At 41.6% G+C, this 19,911-nt stretch overlaps 1 protein-coding gene across 4 annotated transcripts in view; it reads right to left on the bottom strand.

Annotated features, from left to right (window-relative positions):
* The window catches only part of kcnab1a (potassium voltage-gated channel subfamily A regulatory beta subunit 1a), a 145,894-nt gene that overhangs the window by 69,008 nt on the left and 56,975 nt on the right, over positions 1–19,911 (bottom strand). The window contains exon 1 of one of the 4 annotated variants that reach the window (XM_082501787.1): positions 9,774–10,560. The exons of the other annotated variants lie outside the window; for them this stretch is intronic. Within the exon in view, the coding sequence (XP_082357913.1) occupies positions 9,774–9,982 (209 nt within the window). The 5' untranslated portion in view covers positions 9,983–10,560. Of the gene's footprint in view, positions 1–9,773; positions 10,561–19,911 lie in introns of those variants that run through there. 4 annotated transcript variants of the gene reach the window in all.

Genomic DNA, 19,911 nt, shown 5'->3' with positions numbered 1-19,911 from the left:
TCTTTATGGGGGAAAAAGTTGACCATGCTATTCTCAACTCTGGTACATCTTGTTCTCTCTCCAAAGGTGTCAAATAGTGCTGCTTTATCACAGCAGTATGAAACACATACAAAAGTCGTCCTTTAGTCTGTCTGTGTCAGCACTGGATGCACAGACACTCCTATTTAACAGAACAACAGAATCTACCTATGGTTAGGTTTAGGTGGTTTGGTTTAAAATTCAACTTTTCATTGTTTTTTTACAAAAACAAAGAAAAAAGAAAAGGAAAAAAAGCCAAATTGTCAAATGCCCCGAACCAAATGCCCAAAAGTGACGAGCTGAGACTGGGCTCAGTATCTAGCATGCTACTGGGATCTAATTAAAGAACAACAATGAATGACAAAGTCAGCTGCCACTGACTGTGTGATATATTTTGCACGGCTACCCACAACGAGCTGTTATTCTTATCAATTTTTGTCACATATGAGATAAAAGGTTTGAAGTCAGCGCCAGTTTCAGCTGCGGACCTGTCGCTATAATTAATATTAGCTCCTATCAGCGCCTCACAGGACGCTCAAGGACAGAGAAACAGTTCACAGACAATCACACTTTGTTATTCCTCCCACAGTTCAATATGATAAGCACTCATAGGGATTTACTTGTATAATTTGTACATTTGACACACCTCTTTCTTCTCTTTTTCATTTTTGCCTCCCTTTTTGCTTTTCTATGCTCCTCTAATCATCCCAGCATCACTTGAGTGATTTAAATAGCGGCTTTTGCTACCTTTGAAAAGACCCACCCGTCAAACCCCCATGAAGGCTCCTTAGAAGAGATTTATTTTATTATTTAAATTATGCCATTTAGCAGTGATCTAGGGGAATATGAAAGTACAGTAGTTGTGAGGCTTGTTTAGCTTTTTTAGGAGACATGTAACAAAAAAAATAATAAATTATGAACCTCAGTTTTCTTTTAGATCACCAGTTATGCTGAAATCAGTACCAATTAGTACAACATCTTCACCACCTACTCTTACATCAGCAACTTTTTAAGTAATTACGACACCGAGCGCGCTTCCAGCCACATACTTTTAAGGAGCGCTGTCAGCATGTGCATAACACTGACTGATATGGACAATGCAAAGAGCAGCAACAAAAACAGCAACCACAAAACGCAGCCCACGTCTCCATAATTGGAGGTCTGACTGTGCTTCCTTAACTATGTCAAGTTTTCAAGCTGTATCCTTCTTCCTTTGCTTAATAGCACCCGACTGGAGATTTAGTGCCACCAGCTGTTTATCTCAGTCAGCTATTACTGATATTTGCATAATGGTTGTAAATGAGAACAGACATTAAACTGCATTGTTTTGGCAGTTTTGGGGAATTTGCTCAAACTTTGCACAATATTTGAATGGAAAACTCGCTGTTTATTCTGCTTTTATCGCATCACATCATATCCCCCTCCATGTTTCCACCCAGTTATGTCTGTTAGTCCTCAGCTGGCTTCAGTTGACTTTTACCCTCAGCTTGAAGTACTCGTTGTGTATCTGCGGGTTTTTTGGCGATCTTCTGGAGACAAGTAACTAGTCTGTTCGGACAGTTTACGGGCTGTGTTAGTTAAAGTCAGCTGTGACTGTGTTTCAGGTTAGAGTGAGTCTCAGGAAATGAGCGTTAGTCATGGCGACGTCCTCTAAAATGATGTTAAACAGGAGTGAGTGTGTGTGTGTGGATGTCTTTTAAAGTGTTCCAAATTGAATGATGGCACTATAGAGTCGAGGACACGATTACCATAGCAACAAGCATAGATAATGCATTGGTTAGGGCTGTTGAGTGTTTGTTGTTTGGTGGTTTTGGAGCGGGACCAGCAGGCAAAGAATTCCTTCCTTTATTCATTATCATCTTTCTCGTTTCACAGCTCCTCCGTAGAACGCCACAACACATGGGCACTCTTTTTTTCCTTTTACAGAAGTTGCTAATCCGGCCTTTCACAACACTGTGCAAGCTCTCAGCAGGCAATGTACAGTAACTGAGCTGACACCAACCCTCTTCTGCCAAATTAGCAGTGTGTGAATTAGCTCATGCAAAAGCTTGCCCAGTTTTCACAAAGCCTTCATGTCTTTTTCATTGCAACACATGTTGAAAGGTCATCGGGAATTAGCTTTTTTTCCTGCCAAGTTTTTCAAATTATTTTTCTTGTGCCACATATGGCCCAATCACATTTAAACCAGTGGCAGTTTTTTAGACGAACAGTCTCTTCTTCTTTCTACCAACATAAATGTGAATGTCGAACCCTTTTACTTCATACTATTAAGCAGAAACACTGATAAATAAGCAGCTTTCTGTGAGCGTGTAATTTTTCTTGTTACGAATATTTGCCAGTTTATCTGAATTTCCTGTTTCCACTCCACTGGTTTGCTGCGTGTCAGTTACTCATCCCTGGCATTGGCTATAACCCATTAAACTCCTTGTATGATGGACACATTAGACATTCAAACCCACACATTCATAGCAAAATAAAAAATACAATGAACAGTGAGCTAGGACAATTTGGTATTGTGACTGTCATACAGTCATGTGAAAAATTAAGCACACCTCGTGATTCAGTAACTCTAAGAACCGAATATAAACAGTAATAAGGTGAAGTAATTGTTTTCTGTGTGACTTAATCATACTCACATTGTTATGGAGGGATTTTGTCCCACTCTTCTTTACAGAGTTGAGGTTCACTGAGATATTCATGTATGCACAGCATTTCAGTCAGGCTGAGGTCGGAACTTTGAACTTTAGGCCGTTGCAATGCTGCGATTAGTTTTTCTGTTTTAGATTTGCTGCTGTGCTTGTTGCATGAAGCATTCTGGGCCTCACTCACATTTGACTCTAGAATACATTTGTATACAGTAGTAGTTGCAAAACAATCCTCAGACATGTGCTGTGCATTACTGCTAAAGATCTCCAGCCTGGTCTCATCCGTCCGAAGGACTTCGTTCTAGAAGTTGTGCAACCCTATTCGATTTTGGAGGGAAGTAGATTTTTCAGTGTACAGAGTATTTGTAGTTCCTCTGACCTTGGAGTGAATTTGCTGGGCCGTCCACTCCTGGGAAGATCGTAGCTCTGTTAACACACACCAAAATGCTCTAGACCAGCAAACTGCCATAACTTCTGCTTTTATAGAGGTGCTCACACTTGATGATGATCAGTTAATCAAGTGCATTTTATTAGCACTGCTAATAAAATATTAGCAGTTGCTGTGGAGGTTGTAAAGATGTACTCAGTTTTCACAGGACTGCAAAGAGTCCTGAGATAACTCTTTTTCACATGACTGTATGTGTGTGTGTGTGTGTGTGTGTGTGTGTGTGTGTGTGTGTGTGTGTGTGTGTGTGTGTGTGTGTGTGTGTGTGTGTGTGTCCTCAAATACATCTGTCAAAGCACAGGGTGGACATTGGTTCAGCACAGTGTTAACATGAAGCCCGGGCAACTCCTTCGACATCCTGAGAGCGATTGGTGCATTGAGGTGGTAGCACGCTTGGTAAAACACAGTGTAAAGTGGCATCCTGTTCCCTGTGTGTACTCAGTGACCTGAGAACGCAGGGACAGCTGCTGTTGAAAGACCACATAGAGCTAGAGTCACTTCAGGTAAATACTACCTCGCTTTTCATGATCCCACCTCTGTTACACGTGTTCTTTTAGGAGAATACAGAATACTCTTCAAAAAGTGAGGCCTAAGGACAGATAAGTCATAGAGATTCAAAGTGAATCCAAGGCTTCCAGGCTCTCTGTCAGAAGGAGGAAAACCTTGGAACTCAGCCTTTATCAACAGCATGTTGCTTTGATCACGTCACAAATTTAGATCTGTGCGGCATTTCCAAAAGAAAACAATCTAACACTGTTGTTTGTTCAGTATCTCTGTCCTCCCGCCACGCTGCCGCTCGTCAGAAGAGCTTCTCTGAGCAAAAGGCGGTAGCTTGTTTAGATTCTGCATTTCTGCAATAACAGCAGGGCAGAGAAGACTCAGCAGTGCAGAAGCTTTTTCAAAAGACAGGCAGATTACTTCACGATATCAGTTCTCTTCGGGAGAGGTGCTGATGTTCCATGCTCGTGATGTGACCATTCAACTTAGGGTGTTAAAGTCATGAATGTTTCTAATAGCAGCTTCTGCAGTGGAGGCTTATTTGCCAGATAGTGTTGACTTTGCCTCTCTATGCTCCTCTGAGCCAATCCGTAGCCCCACGGTAGCTTCACAAGTAAAAGTCACATATGTCTCTGAAATGACTGCACAAAGGAATAGGAGGGTGCCCAACAGATGCCGTGCACTGTGACAAAAGTAAAACTCAAAGCTGGTCCTCGCCTCCCTGGAGCCCTAAGCCAAATTCTGCTGAGGGAGCCTCCTACTAGACCCGTGAGTCCTGTAAACCATTTGCCATTACCTCACAGTCACACCTGACACCCCTGCTGTTCCCACAACAACGCCACCCCCCTCCTTTAAAACAGTTTTCTCCATCTGTTGGTGTAGAACAAAGTCGACCTAAACAGAATGAGATTTATATAAACAAACATTTAGAATCCTAAGATGATTGAATATCAGCATTAGCATGCAGTAATGGGAAATTAAAGCTTTGGCTGAGCTGCATGGCAATTGGCAAATACAAGTTAATCTGCTAGAGCTGAAGCTGTAATGGGTCTGTGTTAGTACTGATGCTGAAGCTGGATCTGTGCTTGTAATACAGAATTTCCTGTACTAATAAACTTAAGTATATACACAGCTAATTATTATTAATTTTAGCCAAATCAACCTGCCTCTTTTTTAACATCAAATTCATCTTATATGATTGCTTATCATACACTAATTAGGCATTACACTTTGACCCATCAAGGCATGGACTCCACTAGACTCCTGAAGGTGTGCTGTGATCTGGTACCAAGATGTTAGCTACAGATCCTTTAAGTCCTGTAAGTTGTGAGGTGGGGACTCCATGGATCAGCACATCCCACAGATGCCTGATTGGATGGAGATCTGGGAAATTGCCTCAAACTCATTGCTGTTCTCTTAAACCATTCCTGAACTATTTTTATGCATTCAGGTACCAGGTGTTCCCCAGGTAGGTGATGCACATTCACCCAGCTATCCACGTAAAAGAAAGCAGGATCAAACCAAGCCACCTCCTTCCATTGCTCTGTGGCTCAGTCCTGAAGCTCACATGCCCATTGTTGGTAATTCTGAATTGGACTGCACGGGCACCCCAACAGGTCTGAGGCTATGCAGCTCCTTATCTGCTCTCTGACAACTTTAAATGAGAACCAGCATCAACCATGCGAGCTACAGTAATTTGTCTGTTAGATCGGAGCACACGGGCCAGCCTTCACTCACCACATGCATCGATGAACCTTGGCTTCCTCTTACCCTGTTGCTGATTCACCTCTGTTTCTTCCTTGGACCACTTTTGATACTGACCATTGCAGATTGACCCAGTCTAACCATCATAATTTGGTCCTTGTCAAACTCAATCAAATCCTCACACTCACCCATTTTCACTGCTTTTAACACATCAACTTTGAGGATGAAATGTTCACCTGCACCCACCCACTAACAGGTGCCACGAAGAAGAGATATTCAGTGTTAGTCACGTCACCTGCCAGTGGACATAATGCTATACCTGACATTTCACAATATGTTTTAAACAAAAGCGTACCTTTCTTTTCACAACCACATACACATTTATTTCTTTTAAATCAAAAGTTACAAATCTCTCCTACTTTTTTATATTTATATTTATATGGTCCTGGGTCTGTGACTCTGTGTTTATGTATTTAGACTCTTTAGATTCTGATTTATTTTATATTTATTTTATATTCCTGGTTCTGGTTCTTTTAGTTGTGTTTCTGCTTTGTGTAATATTGTGTTTTCTCGTCTTCATTTTGTCATCTAATCATCTAATGTCATCCATGCCTGTGTCCCACATTTAGTCAGCCTTGTCTTTATGTTTATCTCTTGTCTCCATGTTTAGAGTTCCTTTTCTGTCTCCAAAGTCAGTCATGTTCCCGTGTCTGAAATCATTCAAAAATGATTCCAATGATTTCTACTCAGTCAGACTTGCATACGGCACGACGACAACATATTCCATCAGCTAATGAATTAATAAGGCAAGTATTGATGCACTTCTGTACAAGTCCTAACTGAATATGACAACAATTAAATTACTGCTATCACTACAAACCCTCTCTAAATTTTCACCTGTCCAAGATTCAACTTCAACCTTAAAAACAATGAGCCAAAAACTGAAGTTCCCCAAATACCAGCTTGAGGATAGCTATGAAAGCAAGTAAATCCCAACAGAATAGAAATAATTCTGTTCACAGTCTTGTAGGGGCAAAAAAAGTTTTGATCTCTATGACTAGTAATGACATATTTATTGGTGTACTTCCCTCAGTTCTTGTAATAAAAGTCAAACATTTTGCTTTTTGCAGTAAATTACTTCTAACAGTAAATTACAACCTTCCCATCACATCTTGGTTTAGCATCAGCGGATCACTCCCGAGCTCGAGCCTCTCATCCAAATATCATCGTATTTAGCTTCAAAATGAGCACAAAAGGCAGCGGCTTCAAAACAGTTGACATCACAGTGGTTACGTCGATCTTTTACAAAGGCGGACATGCCCAGTGGGTGCGCTGTACAAAACAAACAGAAGCCGCATTGTGCTAGTTTGATCGTTTTTTGACTTTTTTTTTTCACCACAATTCACAAAGACGTTTATGATTATTTATTTTGTGGTTCGAGGCACAAAACAAATAACTTTGTATTTAAAGGGAATAAACACTGCAGGCCTGTGCTGCAGCGGCAGCAGAGTGTGTGTGTATTATTGTGCTGTGAGGAGCACATACACACACGCACAGGTGCACGCAGAGAATGAAACACCTCTCCTGTTGTCATGCTTTCACCTACACTGCAGTGCCAGAGCAGATGGTGTGCGCAACCCCGGGTTCACTTCCTGAAACGAAAAGAAGCAGAGAGAGAGATGGGAAAGAGTGGTAGAGATGGACAGTGTGGGACTATCTCCTCCCATACTGTCCATCAGCATTACTGTCAGGAGAAGACAATGCTGCGTGGAACGATTAGCACTCGCGCTGGTATCGTCTCTCCGTCTCTTTTCGTTTCCATCTCTCTCCTCTTTTCTCTCCATCTTTCTGCTCATTGTTTCTGTGCAGCAGTGAGAAGAAACTCTAGCCTGTCCTCGTCTATTGTCACAAGTCATGTTTTCACCACCGTCTGTCAACTGAAAGCTTGAAGACAAACTGACAGGATGACTGTGCTGGCATATGGCTCACTCTCCTGTACAGGGAGCCATGTTTAAGGGAGTGTGTGCAGATGTGTACAGAGCTCCATTTAAAGTTGAACTGGAAAAACTAAATTGTTAAGCTGTTATATATATTATATATACACAGACACACTCTGCCTGAACTGTGGGCATATTTGTGCTGACATAAGCACGACTAAAGCTGTAACATCCTGGCACACACACAACACTACTCTCATGGCATCACTGTAGCCAACTGTCTGCTTGTTGCTTGTTTTCTTCCCACATCAGCAGCAGAAGAACGTTAACAGTAAACCCACAACAGTAAGCTCTCCACATCACCTCAACATGTTGGGATTTTCTTTTTTAGTTTACTTCATTTGATGATCAGTAAGGAATGACTGCAATTCATTTGCAGTGCTTGTAATTACTGACATCACAGTAATGTCAGCGCTATTGCCAACCACGTCTGTTTTCAAGGCGGCTCAATCAATACTCGTTTGACCCCCACTGTGAGGTGAATCGCTGATCTTCCCAAAGCTTACTGCGAGCGTCTAAATTCACATCATCAAAGCGCTGACGCGGCACTATGGTAAACAACGCTGGGATGATCTCTGTGGCGGTTTATGACTGTAAAGTTTAAGTGGGATAATGTTTTTAGACTCCTTTGGCTCTTCATGTTAATAACACAGTTTCCTTGCCAAGTGTAGCTCTGCAAATTTGACTTCAGGTGCGTCACAGGTGTTCATCACAGGGTGACGTATCACCTGTCTCTAGTTACTGGTCATGCAGTATCACGACCCACTTACATAACCCGGCGTCTAGACAAGTTCATATTCCAGTGAGTATGTAATGAAGCTCTTAGCCTGAAAAGTTTTACAATTTTCCAAGCCAACATATCCAGGATAAAGAATGACGATTAATAGACTAGAGGATAAATCATCACATCGTTATTCCGAACATCATTAAGCATTAGAGAATATTTAGTACAGCCACTATGTTTTGTTGATAATCAGTTTGTGTGTTCTCTGCAGCTCTGGCCAATAAAAAAGGAGTGAGGAAGACTTCAGTTACCTTTCAATGTGCAAAGCAAATGCACCCATGTCACAAGTAATCAACAAGGCATCCAGACGCCCTCACAGTAAACTGTAACTCTGAGCTGTCAACTGATGTTTGCTGAAGTTGAATAAAATCACTCATACTAACAATGGTTCAATACCTTCACACTTTCCATCCGAAAAAATGAAAAGAAATAAATGAAGAAGAAAAAAAAACTTGCACTTTTGCTCAAAGTTGGAAGTGGAAAAATGTTTTTCTCCATCGATTACCATTTTCATCACCATCAGAGCATGAAAAGTAGCCACATTTGCAGATTTTTGATTTGGCTTCAGCTGCCACACACTTACCAGCTGCAGCAAAATCGCTGCCAGATCGAGTTTCTGCTTTGGCACAGTGTTGACTTTTATAAAAACAGCTTTATTTAATAGAACGCAGTGCATCACCGTCTCATCGCTACGCGCACAGAAACCAGCAGTCATTTCAGACCCTCTGACACGTGCTTTTCAGCTCGATTTCGCCGTCATCCGCAGAGATTCGGAAATGAAGCGATGCCACCATATTTTACATAAGATTCGAAGCTCCGGGCGATGAGAGTCAAACACACAAGTCAGCTGAGCAGCAATACTGCTGAGGTCAAATCCAACTCAGACGCTCTGCCCACACTGCAGAGCTGTCTCTGCACACCACAGAGAGGCCGAGAGAAGAGGAGACAGAAAAGTGTTTAGGTGTGTGGGAGAGAGGCAGGAGCAAGAAGACTCTGCTTCCATTCATGGCTTTCTGAGACATGAGAATTTCAGCATTTGAGAGGAAGACGGAGAGGTTTAAAGATGTGTGCGTGACGATGTGTGAGACATAAAGAAAGTGTAAATGAACTGTAAGGAGCGAGGCAGTCAGAGCAACGGACAGAACAGGCAATGAACCCGAGGGAGCTGTCGGTAATCTCCCGGCACGTAGACGACGGCGTTTATATTTACGAGTCCCGTCAGGCTGAGCAGCTTCTGCACGACTTAATGATCAGTCTGGAGTCTGCAGATCACAATTTTTAAAAGTGTAGCGCAAGCTCACAGCAAATATAACACAGGTTTGGCAGAAGGTGCTTCCGATTAAAGGCAGAGAAAGTCACTACAGATATAGATAACAATCATTTTTGTTGTTGTTGTTTTTTAAATAAGAGCTGATGCATCTAAAGAGTCTTTATCTGAAAACTTTGGGTCCCTATTTTGGAGAAAAAAAACATTTGCTAAAAACACATGATCAAATGTCACGTCAACACTGAAACTGATTAAAGAATATAGACACATCTCCACTGATATGAGGGCATTTTTGTAGGTAAGTATAACAGAAAAATATTGGGATACAGTAAATGAGATGGACACACAAGAAAACAAAGTATTGGTGCCCCTCGCTTTAGTGCACTGCACATTATTCACACATACTCTAACACACCTGTACTTCATGCCAGTGTGTTTTCCCGTCGACTCCTTGAGTGAGATGTGGCGTGGCGTGAAGGAGCCGAAGCTTCGCGCGATGATGGCCACGGTACGGAACTTGGCCCTGGCCTGGTTGACCACATTGGGGCTGGTGGCGCTCTGCTTGCTGTGGTCCCCATTGCCCCTCTTCAGGTTGTGGTCCGTACAGGCGATGGACACCTGCATGGCTGGGCTTCAGTCGGGGGAGCGAAGAGGAAAACTACAGACGGGACAAGGAGTGAGGAGGGGAAAGGAGCCTCTGTTTGACTCTTCAGCTCAGTCTCTGTTCGGGTTCTCCTCGTCTCTCGCTTTTATTTTCCTCGTAAATGGACTTCAGTCTTCAGTCGCTCTCTCGCAAATGCTCCCTCTCCATGTGCACCACTTTGTTCTGTGAAGCAAGATAAACCGGCAAGAAGAAAAAAGGAAGAAAGAAAAGCTTTTCCTCTTTTTTTTTTCCTTCTGTGCTCAAATCAAGTGTCCCATTTTAAGTATTTCCTTTCAGAGGAGAGTCAGCAGAACAGGTCAGTCATCAAAAGCTAGAGAAGAACAAAGACTCCTCAGTTCTGTGAGGGATCCCCAATCTATTTCCCCCGCTGGTTTTTCCTTCTCCTGTGTCTTGCCTCTGATGCAGAGCCGGGGGATTTTTGTTTTTCCTAACAGGGTTTCAGCTGCAGAATGACAATAAGTGGAGGTGGAGAGGGTGCAGCAGGATGGCAGAGGAGCGAAAGAGAAACAAGAGAGATGGAGATGCGACCCAGGCGCTGCGCTCTCCCTGGTCTGACTGTGGGAAGAGAGAGCGAGCGATAGCATGTGCGAGAGAGCGCGAGGGAGGAGGAGGAGGAGGAGGGGACAGGGTCAGGAAAGGGATAAGGAGACAGGGCAGCAAGGACAGACAAAACAAAGCAGAGGAGTCACTCTCAGGTGCTGTCACTGTGCCCCATCGCACTTTTTTGCCATCAGCACCCCCCACCCCCCTGCGTCTCCTCACTTCTTCTCCTCGGTGGTCCTTTGTTAATGCGTGTTACTAATGTGCCCGTGCCCCAGTTTCCCCCTCTCTTTTCTCCCCCCACTCTTCCGACTCCCTCGTTAACTGATGTTTGTTCTCAGTTTTTGGACGCTCTGCTCGTTTTGAGCTCCTCCGGCTTCTCTTTATTTTTATTTTTTTGTTGTTTTTTCTCAGCAGGGAAGCCACATTTACCAAAAGCGCACCTTCAGGGGAACTGAAAGAGATGTGGTGCAGCAGACAGCCTCTCTCTCTCACTCACTCGCTCTCGATTGCGCTCTCTCTCTAGCTCCCACTCTACCTGTCTCACTCACCGTCTCTCACTGCTGCTCACCTGTCACACACTTCTAAGGTTCCTTCCTGCACCTTTAATGTCAGTGCAGCAAAGCTAAGCCACGATCCTCTCTGAGCCATTTCATTTTTTTTCTTTTCCTCTCTTTTTTGTCTTTTACTACATCCGTTTTTTTTAACTTATTTGTCTCAAAGGCTTTCAGTGTTGGGTACAACTAGCACTAGTTGTACCCAACACTGGGTAAAAGGGTGAGATATCCTATCACCAAGCCACATCCTGAAACCAGAATGAATGAGAAATTTTGGCTTATAAAGCTTGTAACTAGAAAATTAAATGGATGTTGCAGCATACATAAAAAATGTGCAAGTCAGGATTATACAGTATTTGCTGACATAAAGTAACAGTTTTCCGAAATCCCCTAGCACATGATCCATCGAACTGAAAAGGCAGCTACAAATCAAAGAGAATGAGAAGAGGATGGATGAATGAAATGAGGGAGGTGTGGAGAAACTGGGATCAGGAGAAAGAAAATGACCGCAAAGGAGCAGGCTGAGGCTAAACAAAGCTGAGAAGAGACAGAATTTATAAATCTTTGTGTGTTTGATCGCAGCACATCCAATTGTGTGTGTGTGACTGTGTGTGTGTGTGTGTGTGTGTGTGTGTGTTGTAAGGTGTTATTGTTGTGTGCTTGTCAGTAATTCGATGAGGGGTATCAAACAGAGGTAAATGGAGCATTCTGCTCCAGACTGTCTTTTGTGTGTGTGTGTGTGTGTGTGTGTGTGTGTGTGTGTGTGTGTGTGTGTGTGTGTGTGTGTGTGTGTGTGTAAATATCACATTGTTGTTTTTTACAAATACATACAGTGCATAAGTACATACATTTCAAATTTCAAGTATTTATTAGATTTTGCATTTTATAACAACAAATACAAAAATACAACAACCAAAAGCAAGAAGCAAACAAACAAAAAAGAACAAGAAAAACAAAACGAAACAAAAACAGTGAGGTTTCAACATCTGTTGCATTAAGTCAGGTAGACATGTTGGTTCAAAAACTGTCCCATTGTTTCACCGAAGCTTCTGTCAGATGATTTAACTTTCCCAACATCTAAGTACATACATTTTATACTGAAACCTGAATCCTGTTGTGTCATAAAACACCCAGCTCAAACAAATTGGCAGTTCACTTCGCAGAAAAATCAGAAAATACATTAAGTTTCGCATCCACACATCCACGCAAACAACACTGTCAGGATTTGAACATCAATTACAATTACAACACTCTGGGTTTGATTTAATGGTGAGTAATGACGGGTATTTTAAAACTTCAGGGGTAGTTAAACGACGTATCACTTCTGGCTCTCTCTTTGGGTCAAGGTAAACTGAAAATGCTCTAGCAGTCAGCCCACAGGAGTTTTTGCAGCTGTGTCCCATGAAGGCACATACATTACTGATCTATGTGAAATATTTAGGGCCGTCCAACTAACTTAAGAACTGCCAGATTACAATATCAGGACTGTGGACTAAAATATCTTGTGAGCTTAAAATGTGGCCCTGTTTCTATGATCCATTAATTAGTTTGCACATTTTTCTCTGTTTATTGTCTCTGCTTTGTTTTTGTTTTCCCTGCAGCTGCCCCATAAGCAGCAAGTGATGACACATCCATAACTCTGAGCGCAAGACGGTGTCCTACTTTTGCACGTGTGTGTGTGTGTGTGTGTGTGTGTGTGTGTGTGTGTGTGTGTGTGTGTGTGTGGGTGGGAGGGTGCACGCATGTTGTATTTATGCTGGGTCATAAGCTTTGTCAGCAAAAGCCCACTCATGAGATACCTCAAGCTACGAATGAGTGTTTATGTAGATTAGAAGTGGGAATCACTGGCAATCTCTCAGTTTTGTTATGTTGTATCTGTGGAGAACAGCATCCCTGCTATATTGTCTGTACTCTGGAAATTTGTCATTTCTCAAAATTGCGCAAATCTTTAGAAATTATACACCCGAGTTAGTTGAAGGTTTAGAAACTGCTACACTTTTTGTCTTTGCTAAAGATGGATTTCAGTGTTTTGCTCGGCAAAGACTGATGTGTTAGTAATGGCTGATGTTAGTAATCCAAACCACAAATCAACTTCTATCAATTCAAATTTATTGGTCAGTTTAGAGGAATTTTATATTCACTAACTCGTTTTAACCCGCACAAGTCAATTCTACTTTTCAAAAAATGATACATTTTTAGAATTTATCAAATGTAAATGAAAATGTATACAGCTAAGGACTCTCAGCATTTAGGGCTGGACTATGACAAAAAATCGGCACGGGCATTTTGACTAGAGACCGGCCCACCAAGTATTACAGGAAAAGCCATAAAGACGCTGTTGTGACAGTGATGTACAGTCTTGTTGGTATATGTATGATTTCTATAGATTTTACATCAGATAAAAACTTTGGTTATAAGATTCAGATAATTATTTATTAAAAGCTAGACATTTGAAATGAGAATAAGAAAGAAAAGTATTTCTTTGTGCCCCCGTTTCCCTGTTAATGCCCCACCTGGCCCCCCTGGCAAAACTTTGCTAGACCCGCCTCTGCACAGTTATCAGCTGTCAGCTACTTAGAAAAGCATCCTGGTGTTATTTGTCTCTCAGAAACAGTTTATAAATTCAACTCATTCATGTCACCTAAAAGGTGAACCTGTTTCTCCATCACCTGTCCAGCTCTGATGATTCAGTAAGGACATCTCCTCCTGTCACCAGATAACCAAACCGATATCATGACCAGCAGCTTTTACAGCTGTCTCAGGTCTCTCCTCCCCCTGCCTCCCCTTCCCTCATCCACCTGCTGGCCTCTGTGGAAGCTCTGCCATAGCCACCACCAGCATCTGGCCAATTCACCACCTTTCATTGTTTATACCATCACAAAAAATAAAAATCATCGGCCCATAAAAGCGAAAAATCACCATCGGCCCACCGGGCAAATTAAGAAATGTCCAAGTTGTTTTTACCGATGTGTCTTGTGTGCAAAATTATGCGGTGATGTGGAAAAATTGATTATTCATTAATATGATGCAGCATGTGTTTGGGTTATTTTGAAGCGCAGTATTACACACCGCTGTCACAGCCAACAATTCTGCGTGATGTATTTTCTACCTAGAGCATCTATTCATGTGATTTTTGGTTAAAAGTCGCTCACATATAATTTCTAATAGTAGATTACGAACAAATTATACTTCCAAAAAATCAGACTTGGCTTTTAATTTCTCGCAGCGTCAGCAGAAAATGTTTGATTTGCTTATTTCATTCTTTGTTGTGCATTAAATATGTTGTGTATAAAATCTTAGTATGACAAAATCAATTTCTTTCTCAGAAACAAGTAAAAAATGTTAGAGAGCTGTTAAAATTAATGAACTACAGCACATCGTTCTCTGTTTGTGTTGTACATACTGCATAATTACAGCTTTGTTTGCCGTTTTGCTCTGAGAGCGATGATGTAAGTCAACAGCATCAGGGACGTTTGTCCTTACGACAATAAAAGCTACTCGTTTCCTGTCAATCTGACGAGCTGCACTGATAAAAGCTATTTTGGAGAAAGGTATATATAATCTATGCAAATCATATAAAATTTACTCTATTATTGCACTCAGCCAAGGAATTATAAAGTAATGGGTTTATTATACCCTTTTCTTAAGAGTAACAACATTACATTAAAAAATGCAGTAAAATATACCCCCAAACCGTGAGTCTTATGTTGCGCATGTGCCAGACCGCGCTTTTTGACTGAGTGGGACTGCAAGAAAATTCTGGGTCTTTTTTTCGGCTTCCATCGAACCCGATCGAACCACAGAAGTGAAGGTAAGCTATTTACACAGGGTGAATAATATATAATAGCGCATGCAAATGGTAATTTTTGAAGTGATGAGCTATTACACTTTACTTGTATTGCTTAGGTCTGTGTAATGCACCATTACTTGAAATGAAACTTTGAATCTGTTGCTGTCTGTTAACCGTCTAGACAACTGCCGGTAAGTTGCAATGAAATGTGTTCGTGGTGCGCTTTTTATCAGTCAGCATGCATGACCAGTCCCGGACTGGTAATCGGAACACTGAGGTCGTGTCCAAATTCATGGGCTGAATCCTCCTGAGGACCCGGCCTTCGCGAGCTATGTGGGCCGGGTCCTCAGAAGGTCGGGTAGGCCGGATATAAACCTACGTTTAACCTGAGTAGCGAAAGACAGCGGTGATCTGAAAATGATGTGCCGGGAGTTGTGCCGTTCTCGAGCTCCCGGCTAGCTATCGAGCTGTTGGGTAACAGACGTCTCCGAAAACGTCGAAGCACTTTTGCGAATATGTGATATCTTGATAAACCGAGCAGATATTTGAAGTTTACACACCCACATTCTCGCCTGAAAATATGTTAAAAGTTTATTATATGACCCAGAAAGAATAATAAGAGTAATTTTAAAACTTAGTAGTGGCTGCCATTGCCGGAAACTGGAGTTTGGCTGGGCCGCGCTATGAATTCTGGGATATGGTGGGCCATGAAGGACACACCCGACCCATCCTTCAAATCCTTCGGGGAAAAGGAGGACGCATTGGTCAGCCTTCGGCGCGTCGCTGTGACGTAATCGGTCTACAAATGCGTCCCCGGGAGGATGCAGCCCATGAATTTGGACACCCCCAATAATTACAATCGCGGTCTTTGCAAACTACTTTCCTGCCTTGATGGAAAAGAAAATGGACGTCAGACGATTTTTAATTATTCTTTTTTTTGAGAAATGAGAGCGGCAATCCTTAAGTTGTGGTGGCTCTGTTTCTGGGTCAACACATAAAGCAGGTAAACAAACTTAAATCCGGTAGCCTATGTCTTTGAGATTCTATGAACACTGGTAAATGGACTGATTCTTATGTAGCGCTTTTCTACTCTCCCGGAGTACTCAAAGCGCTCTATACAACATGCCTCATTGCCATCAAACACGACTGTTGGGCAGATTATTCCCAACAGTCGTGTTTTAAAACTCTTAAAAAACAGCTGTTGCATCCGTCTGCTTCTCCCCATTGATCTTCACTTTAGCTCATCATCCCGGAGAGCTCACTGAAAGCTTTCTCCCAGCTGTAACTGGCGGCTTTGTTTTAGCAGCACCAGAACTTTCTGAAAAAGCTCTGAAGCATGTTTGCTTGAATTTAAAAATGTGCGCGGCAGTAGTCGCTTGTTCTGTCATGCAGATACCGCTTTGCTCCCGTATCTGCTTCATAATCCGCTCAGCTGTTCGCACTGCGGGGAAACACTGGGACACAGCAGCATCATGAACTCCAGCTGTAGGGAGATTTTTCAGCAGCAAAACAAATAAAGCCAACGCGAAACGTTCAGTAAAAAACAAAGACTGCTCTGAGAGTTTGAATTATTAACTGTATTTATTGATGTGTGCTTAAAGAGTATCTTACTCATCAGTAAGTAGGGGCAGGTCCCGCCTTCCTCACCTCTGATTGGATAGAAAGTCTCTCCTACTTACTGATGATTAAGATACTCGCTCACGGGGCGGGGCAAGTGTGTCTGAGAGAGGGAGGGTGTCTCATGAAACCATCAGTGTTGCCAACGGTCTCTGACAGAAAGTAGCTGAAGTTCCCCAGGGTGTCACACCAAAATAAAAGCCTGAAATGTTGTCCCAGTCCAGGCCTGTGCATGATTGTCTGACTGCTTGTTTTAAGTTTAAAAATTAGTCAATGCTAGCTTTTTCTAAAATATTGAAATGGCAGATGTTAAAAAATAAAACAAAGTACTGCTGTATCCCACTAGTATGTGTGAAAATACCCACTGTTGCTGCACCTAAGTTTTGGGGGTTTTTGGGGGGGTTTTTAATTGTGGGATCAAGTAAAATATTTTTGAATTGATTTAATATTGTATTGGGTAGTGTTAGAACATCAGTGCTTAATAATTGTTTTCATAATCATACGTCCCCAATTATTCAGCGGGCCACATATAGCAACCTGGTTCTTTTAAACACCTGGGGTCCAAATTAATTTTGAATATTATATGTCTGGGCTATAATTTGGAGAAATACGGCATGTTCTGTGAAGCATATTACATCTATGAATATGATCTATGAAGCTAATTCCATGAAGCATGAATATTAATCTATGCAATTGCAAATGCCTTTATTTTAGTGAGGTAAGTACACAATCTGTTATTTCTGCATAACAGACCCTTGTTAAAATCCAGTGGCACCAAGGTATCATACAATAAAATAATGTGATTAATGCATAAGTAAAAGAAATTCCTATACATGCCCCTTCCCGATTTCTTATGTTTTAACATGTTTGTTACACTTACATGTTTCCAATTTCAAATGTTAACACAGATGTTCAGAGTAAATACAGATTGTAGTTTTTCAAATGATGATTTCATTTAGTTTGGGGAAACAGCTCTCCAACTTTACCTCATGTAGAAAAAGTCATTTCCTTCTAAACCTAATAAGTGGTTTTGTCATCTAGCAAGAACTGCAGTCAAGCATTTGCAATAACTAATAAAAAAAAGCACTTGGGACAATTGTGTTGGTGACAGCTTTTGTTATAATATCAATAATATTTCTATGAATATGGGATACTGTTACATGTTTGCATAGACTTTTGTGGAATATGGAGACACTCCTGGCATTATATGAGCAAAGTGAGACTCATTTTTTAGGGTTTGTGGACATGAGTGTGAAGATCCAAACAATCCCTGTCAGTGATGGAGAAGCTTTGATGAAAATATTTGGTAAAAAGTTCACCAGCATGAAGGAAATGAAGTTTCAAGCTTTCCTTAGGAGGACCCCAGCACGCCTGCTTAAAGAATAGTAAGTGTGGCGATGTGGATGCTTGCAGCGACTGCTGTATAGAGGCCATCCTGCTACACATGAAACACATCAGAGTCATAATTGTTATTTTAGTCACGTGTTTGTTTATTATCCTTATTGTTTTATCTGGGACAGTTTGCAGACATCTCAGAGAGAGGAGACACCAGCATCTGAACAGAGACTCAAACCAGCAACCTGCAGCTCCCTGCTTGGCTGCTCCAGTTTTCTCCTCACTCATGTTGCCCACCAGTGATTTCTAGCTGCCCACCCACACAGCAGGCTAGAATATGCGCTGAGCCTCAGCACCCAATACTTGGACATGTTTTCTTTATTAAATAATGAACCAGACCCCAAAAAGTAAACAGCTGTTATTGCTAGGCAACGGGAGCAGCATTTGGAGATGCAGCACCTGACATTCCTGACCATGTGGGCGGAGCATGCATGAAATGGAATGTTTAGTAGAACTGTGCAACACAAGCACTTAGTTCCAGCATGTTTCATTGTATCCAGACACAGCTAGAGACACATCTACAGCAGCATCTCTGTGCAGGACAAACGACAGTTGACGAAGAAACATCGAAAACTTCACTTCACTCCTCTACAAAACGTTGGTTCCTTTGTTTAAAAGGCCAAAATGAATCAAGGGAGATCGAGAAGAGGATCGGCGAGTGCTTCACCTCACAATACAGTACAGCTGATTCATTTTAAATTTCAAATGATACAGGCTGAAAATGTCAAATTAAAAGAAGAGGCAGAAAAATCAAGAGGAGAAGCTAAAAATTCAAAGTTTGAAACTGAAGTAGTATTGCAGGAATTACTGGATGTGGGTCTCAAACTTAAAGGAGAGAAGATAAGAAAACAACAGGCAGAAAACGAGAATGAAAACATGAAGAAAGAACTGTTGCAAGCTCAAAAAGCATTGGAGGAAGAGAAAAGCACAGCACAAGAAGCCAAAAATAAATATCAAACTGCAAAGAAGGAGGCAGGAAATGTGATGCAGGAATTACAGGAGGTGCAGGAAGCTTTTGAAGAGGAAAAAAGCAAAATGCAGTTGGCAACACAAGACGCTGCAAATGTAATGGCTGAAGCTGAAACACTAAGGAAGGAATTACTGCATGTGAAGCAACAACTTGAAGAGGAGAAAAAATGTAAACATGAGACAGAAAATGAGATTGAAAATATGAAGAAAGAATTGTTGGAAGCTCAAAAAGTGTTGGAGGAAGAGAAAATTAAAATACAGGAAGCAAAGAAAGAAATGGAAGATACAAAGAGTTACACTCAAAACATGAAGGAGGAACTGATGAAAGTGCAAGAGGAACTTGCAGAAGGGAAAATTGAGTTGAAGGTATTCAAGAAAGAAACGACGGTGACCAAGAAAGGCTGCAAAGATGAACTTAAAGAAATACAAAAGCACAAAAAGGAAGCTAAAGAGCTCCTCAAACACAAAGGGAAACTGGCCAAACAGCAGCTGAAAGAAACATTTAAAGATGCCGAGGAGCAGCTCAACAAAACCTTAAAAGAGCTGAAGGCAAAAGAAAAGCAAGCCGAGGACAGGAGGGGATTCTGGAGCAGACTGCTGAGAAAGAACTGACCCAGCAGCATCTTCCTCCTTCCCCCTCTCTCAACCTTTCTTTCACAAAAATCCCCCCAAACTTTACTTGGGACGTTTGTTTGTTTTTTAAAAACTCTATTCTGAATGCATGTACTGACATACAAAAATAAAATTGCCATAACTTGACCTCATGTTGCCTGCTTCTTTTCTTGTGTGTCTGTGGATGTAAAACAGTAACACACTTTCTGCTCTGTGTGTTTTTCATTGCAAATAAATGCAATATGTTTTCATTTTAAAATGCAGTGCAAAAAACTTCTGCTTTAAATCTTCTTTTTTTTTTTAGCAAAAAGCTTTTTTTTTGCCTGTTGTGGAAGTTTTCCATTTAAATAAAGCCTGCAGACGAGCGGTGAGCGGTAGCTAACATTCTTTAATCAAAACACACAAAGAA

Source organism: Aulonocara stuartgranti (assembly GCF_965226115.1).
Source record: "Aulonocara stuartgranti genome assembly, chromosome: 14".
Taxonomy (NCBI): Eukaryota; Metazoa; Chordata; class Actinopteri; order Cichliformes; family Cichlidae; genus Aulonocara; species Aulonocara stuartgranti.
The sequence above is the reverse complement of the archived record's forward strand: the minus strand, read 5'-3'. Positions and strand labels throughout refer to the sequence as shown.